This window comes from Xiphophorus couchianus, chromosome 22, assembly GCF_001444195.1.
Source record: "Xiphophorus couchianus chromosome 22, X_couchianus-1.0, whole genome shotgun sequence".
NCBI classification, from domain to species: Eukaryota; Metazoa; Chordata; class Actinopteri; order Cyprinodontiformes; family Poeciliidae; genus Xiphophorus; species Xiphophorus couchianus.
In genome coordinates, this window is record NC_040249.1 from 5,062,228 (window position 1) to 5,068,791 (window position 6,564).

General features: G+C 41.7%; 1 protein-coding gene across 1 annotated transcript; it reads left to right on the forward strand.

The window, feature by feature from the left end:
* The first annotated feature begins 52 nt into the window (after window positions 1–52).
* On the forward strand, window positions 53–4,850 carry six2a (SIX homeobox 2a). Its single transcript, XM_028007942.1, has 2 exons — window positions 53–1,172; window positions 3,657–4,850. Exons 1-2 carry the CDS (start codon window positions 613–615, stop codon window positions 3,967–3,969), a joined length of 873 nt encoding a protein of 290 aa, XP_027863743.1. The 5' UTR covers window positions 53–612; the 3' UTR covers window positions 3,970–4,850.
* Window positions 4,851–6,564: the final 1,714 nt, after the last annotated feature.

Sequence of the window (6,564 nt, forward strand, 5' to 3'; positions counted from 1 at the left end):
AGGGGAGAAGACAAAATCTGAGCAATATGTCTATTGGGAGGGCGGGCTGGACACGCAGAGAACAATCGGCTCGACTTTGCCAAGGAGCCACCTCAAAGGGTATCGGGTTACGCTGAGTGACAGCGTAACCATGGCAAATAATTTGACTGAGGCTATTGTCTTATCCTCGCCATCCCCGGGTCAGATAACCGACCAATCAGAGTTCATATAATCGCTTGTCTTGCCAGCTTAGAATAATATTATTAAAACGAGCCAGCGAGTCTGCTCTCCGGGAGTAGTTTATGTAGAAACGGCGCAGAAAAGGTGGAGGCGGACGGAGGAAGGAGTTCCACATTTCTCTCTCTCGCTCTCTCTCTGTATTTCGCCGCAACTTTCACGAGGAACTGTCGCCCGGGGATCTGCATGGCTCAGTGGGCACTGAAGCTGGATATTTCCCCCTAACCCTTGAGTCGTATAGGTTGCTCTTCTGGGACAGTTTTTTTTTTGTTTTTTTTTCCCCCCCCCCTTCCCTGACACTTGTGGACTTACTGCGTGTCGCTTTAATGAGAGACTGAGACAAGAGACGTGGAAGTGAGGCACAATCTAATCTGCGCTGGTCCTGCGGCTGTCGCCATGTCCATGCTCCCGACGTTTGGTTTCACGCAGGAGCAAGTCGCGTGTGTCTGCGAGGTCCTCCAGCAAGGGGGGAACATCGAGCGGCTGGGGCGCTTCCTCTGGTCCCTGCCGGCCTGCGAGCACCTCCACAAGAACGAGAGCGTCCTCAAGGCGAAAGCCGTGGTCGCCTTCCACCGGGGCAACTTCCGAGAGCTCTACAAGATCCTGGAGAGTCACCAGTTCTCGCCGCACAACCACCCGAAGCTGCAGCAGCTGTGGCTCAAGGCGCACTACATCGAGGCGGAGAAGCTGCGGGGCCGCCCGCTAGGGGCCGTGGGGAAGTACCGCGTCCGGAGAAAGTTCCCGCTGCCCCGCTCCATCTGGGACGGAGAGGAGACGAGCTACTGCTTCAAGGAGAAGAGCCGGAGCGTGCTGCGGGAGTGGTACACCCACAACCCGTACCCGTCCCCGCGGGAAAAGAGGGAGCTGGCCGAGGCCACGGGACTCACCACCACGCAGGTCAGCAACTGGTTCAAGAACCGGCGGCAGAGAGACCGGGCGGCGGAGGCGAAGGAGAGGTAGGAGCGTCTGCAGATAAAACTACGAACATGGTGGAAAGGGGGTAAAAAACCCCCAAAACAAAACAAAACAAAAACAAAAAAGCAGAGTCATGTTAAAACAAAATGGTGCTGAGTCACAAGCACTTTGACGTGCTGACCTACATCTGAAAATATGTCCAAAACAATCCCGTCTCTTGCTGTTTATTCTGTCTCTTTTACCACATTTATGTATGTATTTATCTATTAAATTAAATCATATTAAAACACTCCACTCCATCTGTAGGTTAGCTTTTCTTCTTGTTTTGGGGCGTCTGTGAAAAGTGTTGGAGTACGAGTGCAAAGGTTTGGAAAGCAGGAAATGAAAAGGTCTGCTGTTAAGCAAATTACAAGGACATATAAGCGTACACTTACCTCTTCTTTCATGCCGTGGTAATTACATTTATTATCACCCGAGGTTTTACTTTCATATCAACATCAGAAAAAAAAGAAACTAAAACACACACACACACACACACACACACACACACACACACACACACAAATATGTTGTTAACCCAAACAACCCTGGAGTGAGCAGAAGCATCTGAGAACATGTCTATAGAAAGATGCTTTTTTTAAATTATTTTTTACAGTCCATGCTTCCATTTAGCGTGTAGGCTACATTTGAAGGTTTTTTGGGGGGGGGGGATTACACACGCAGGCGCTGCAGAGAGGTGTGCGCCCCAGCTGGTGTCTTCTTTCAGCCTCTGGCCACTAATTCGGGCTGAAAGCTCCACGTAAATCATGTGCTCGTGCAGAGAAAAGGCTCGGCGCTCACATATATAAACTATGCCACCTGTAACCCTAAATTACAAATGTTTCGACACAGCGATTGATTTAGCTAATAAGCTCTAATGACTTTTGGGAAGGTCGGGATTTATGGCCGCCTGTCATTGTTTTTAAGCCTGTGCTGCAGCCAAACGAGAGTCTTGTTATTTCACGGACTCTTTAATGATCAGGCATGCACGAATGGATTGCTGGTTGCTGCGTTAGTACATGATCTCTCATGTGTGTATTGAGAGATACATACATGAGCCTTTCCACAAAACAGCAGTGGTAAATATGCTATAAATCAATCGCTATCGTGCGTCTGCACTAACAAAACGAACTGTTGTAGCAATTTTCCTTCACTTGCATGGTGCAGACTTCAAATAATATCTCTGATAATAACTTATGTACAGTGTATATAAACAGGAGCAGGCAGACACATGACTTACATGCTTGTGGTTAAATTCAAGCGCCTTTTCAAAAATATCCCTAGATTTACTGAAATTCTAACCACTTTATTCATTTTGTTTGTCTTTCCACGTTGAAGAGAAACAAGACACACAAACTCGCTTTTGATGAAGGCATAAAATGTTTCTATAATTGCAACAAAGTTCTTAAACCTCAGCGCTAATACACCTAGCTGTCTCCGGAACAAGCACAAAATGGCAATGAAATACTAGACTCTTCTAAAAATACATTCTGTTGCGGGCGAAATGTTCAAACTTTTCCTCAACTACCATGGCTGAGATGTGCCGTTCATTGGCACCGACTGACTCCTTCAGGGGAGAAATAAAAATGGGGAATTACACACACAGGCACTGCGTCAGAGGTTTGACTTTAGCTAAAGCAGAACAAGTTCTTGAACCAGTTACAGAAGGTGTAAATCTTTTCAGAAAAGGCAGCATGTGAACTATTCACCTGGTAGCAACAGCTAAGAAGTGCCTGTCATTGTCAACAAGTGATTCAGGGCTAAGGTCACTAAACTAGCTAACACTGTTTGTTTACAAACCTAAACTCTTGCTAGTATGATTGTTTTTAACCTTTTCTAATCTCATATAGTCATTATAGTTATAAAGTAAACATATACACCTTGCCATTCTTTGCTCAATATTAGTTGACTGAACCATCATTCCCAGTTAAACTTTAATTTGAATGTTCATGAAGGATTTGTTACACAAATTAATTAGCTGGCATTGTTGGCATGGAAGATTTTTTTTTGAACGTCACATTAACTAAAAAGAAATTCTTGATATATTTTAAAAAAATAAATTAAATGTCTAAAATTGGAGACTTCCCAAAAATAATTTTTTTTGTGCACCATTCTCTGCACCGCAATAGCAATTAAAATAACAGTTGACTGAGAACATTTCAATTTCAAGTTTTCAGGTTTTATGTCGTAATAAAAGAAACAATGTTTGAAGAATTTAACCATTGAATACTACATACACTAATTGATATGCATGATTGGAAAATCTGAAAAAGGAAAAATGTCTCTCTGTTGAAATGTTGTTTGACAGTGTGTGTTTGCGCGTGTGTGTGTGTGTGTTTTTTTTCTAAATGACGTCTCAGTCATACAAAAATATGAGTTGCAAATTTAGCTTTCCTTGCTTTTTTTTATATTTACATGTTAATGTTGTGAAATGCCTGTTGAATGAGTTTGCACCCAATTAAAATTGATTGTCCCTTTCCTTTTAGGGAAAACAGCGAGAACTCCAACAGCAACAGTCACAACCCACTATCTTCTTCCATGAACGGAAATAAAACTCTTTTGGGGAGCTCGGACGACGACAAAACGCCTTCGGGGACACCGGATCACACGTCACCGAGTCCAGCCCTGCTCTTGGGCTCGAACGCCGGCTTACCGTCCCTGCACGGCCTCGCGCCCCCTCCGGGACCCAGCGCGATCCCGGTGCCCGGCGGCGCAGACTCGGTGCACCATCACCACTCGGTGCACCATGACACTATACTAAACTCTATGTCTTCTAACCTCGTGGACCTCGGCTCTTAAGGGGGGGGGGGGGAGGACACTGAGAGGGGACAACAAAAAAAAAACAACAACAAAAACTTTTCACTTTTTTTTTCTTTTCTTTTTTTTTTCTGGAGAACTTACATGGTGGTGCGAGCGAAGCTTCAAGCACTTGCGGCAAGAAAGACTGGGAATCTGCGAGAACAGCCACCATAACAAACCTTTTGGTCTACACGCAAGTAAAATAATTATTATTTTGTTTTTTAAAACAGAGACGTTTTCCCGCCACCTCCTCTGATCTCCAATTGAAACGTTTGTAAGAACCACAATTTTAGGCTTAAAAGCACTTAAAATGGCAGCAACTGATCAAGCAGACGTCAGGCTCTCTTTGGTGTCGCTGCGCTCGAAGAGAGAACTGATGGATTTAGGAGAAAAGGGGAAGGAATAAAAGAAAAAGGAAGAGAGACGTATTTCTGAATGTAATTACATATTATCTTATATTGTTGAAAACAATAAGAATAAAACGTGTCTTAATTCCTGTACCGTTGTTATTGTAGGAGACTCGGTTTCCCCCTGCCTGTATTGTTTACATTGGGGTTTTCCAAGAGAGCCATATGCAGTCTTTCTGTTCTGTTTGGTTTTTTTTTTTTTTTTTTTGCTTTTCTTTCTTAATTCGGTTTCTTTGTTTTGAAGGAGGTTGGACTGATATGTTCAAGTGTCTAATAAGAGCCGCGACGACGTGAAGTATCTTAACCTCCTGACAATAGTATATGACGATGATGATGATGATGATGATGATGATGATGAGTAGTATTTACATTTTTATTTGGAAAGAGACTGCATGTAAGCTCTGCGCTTAACGGAGGAATAATGAAGCGACTCGTATAGTTTCATATAAACTTTCCAATAAAAGTAAAAGAACATCCACGGACTAAAATCGATTTATTCCTGTGATTCTGAATCATTATCTATATAACTTTTATATATTTTATTTCTTTATAACCAAAGGTGCAACCATGAAAATACATCAGATTATTATTTTTTAATTATATATATATATATATATATTTTTTTCTCTCTTTTTTTTTGCCGTTTTTACTTTAAAACAAGATAGGTGCATTTTCGGACATGGATATTAACTCTCAAGGAATGTTGATTCGAAAATGCAAGAAAATGAGTTGGGGGGACGAGCCGAGAAACAAATATTAGGTTTTATTTTAGCGTTGAAATGAAAAACAACAAACAACAATTTCGTATTTTAGTCAAAATAGTAAAAATAATAATAATAATTCCAACAAGATCCAAGTCAAGGTTCATCCCAGAAATGATGTTGACGCGACAAAAACGAGGAAGAAAGGGGAAAAAAAAAAAAAAAAAAAAAAGAGACACTCAATCGAGCACTTAGTAAAAGCAACACAAGTCAAGAGGCCGGAACATGTGGTGGCATCTGGCGGGCAGAATCCAGACGCGCATCTCCAAACAGGGGAGACCTTCATCTTCATGTCGGAGTGATGACACCTTATCTTTCGTCGCTCGCTCAGTCGAGGGGAACAAAAGTGCCGTGGTGGAGATTTTTTTTTTTTTTTCTTGTCGATGGAAAGAAAAAAAAAAAAACAGAACTGGAAACTGGCGTTGAAAGAAGACACTTTGTTTGAACAGCCTCGACCGTGAAACACCTTCAGCTCCCGCTCCATCAGTCAGTCTGCAGCCCGAGATGTTTCGCGGATAGCAAAGCAAACGTCTCCTCTCGTGTAAAAAAAAAAAATATATATATATATAGGCCTATATGTATATATATATATATATATATATATTTTTTTTTTTTTTGCAGATTCTTGTAGATTCGTAGATTGCAGATCTAAAACACTAGATTTCTGCTCACGGTCGGATGAACTACAGATGTAGGTTGAAAATAGTCATTTTTAAGCCAAATAGATCGAGCTCAAATACGGCTTATATAAAATATTAGATAAAGTAGGTGGCCCATTGGAGGCACCCACATTTTTTTTTTTTAAATGACGTGTTGCTGTGTTTGTCTTTTCCCCGTTTCAACATATTTAGACTTGTAGACGATTTTACGGACATCTTTTCACTTTTCAGCCACATTTAGTCACCGACAGATTTTTTGTTGTTGTTGTCAATCTTTTTTTTTTTTATACCTCTCCCTTAGACGTCAGTACAATTTCTTCCGAGTTTCCAGTTTTTATGCCTTTTGACACCAGCGGTCGTCATTGTTCACGTCTTTTCACTTTTTCTGCCTGTGGGTGTGTTTGCTTCGCTCTCCATCCGCATGTCGACAGTAAATCTTTTTTGGGGGTTTTTGTTTGTGTATTTTCGACCACATTTTTTAGACAGCTGTCGCTACGTCTCTTTTCGCAGACGTCGTTTCACCTTCCGCCTGCGCCGCAGAATGCATCTTTCTCTTTTTCTTTTCTTTTTTCTTCGTCTTTTCCAAGCCGCCACGCCGTTTACACATCGGCGTGCATCTGCTTGTGCACGTTATTTTATTTTATTTATTTACTTTTTCGCTTTTCAAATGAGTCGTCTCTAACGTGTTCTTTTTTTTTTTTTCTGTTTTGAATCTCTTGACGTCTTTAATCTCAAGCCACATTCAGACACCAATAAACGTCGTTTTTG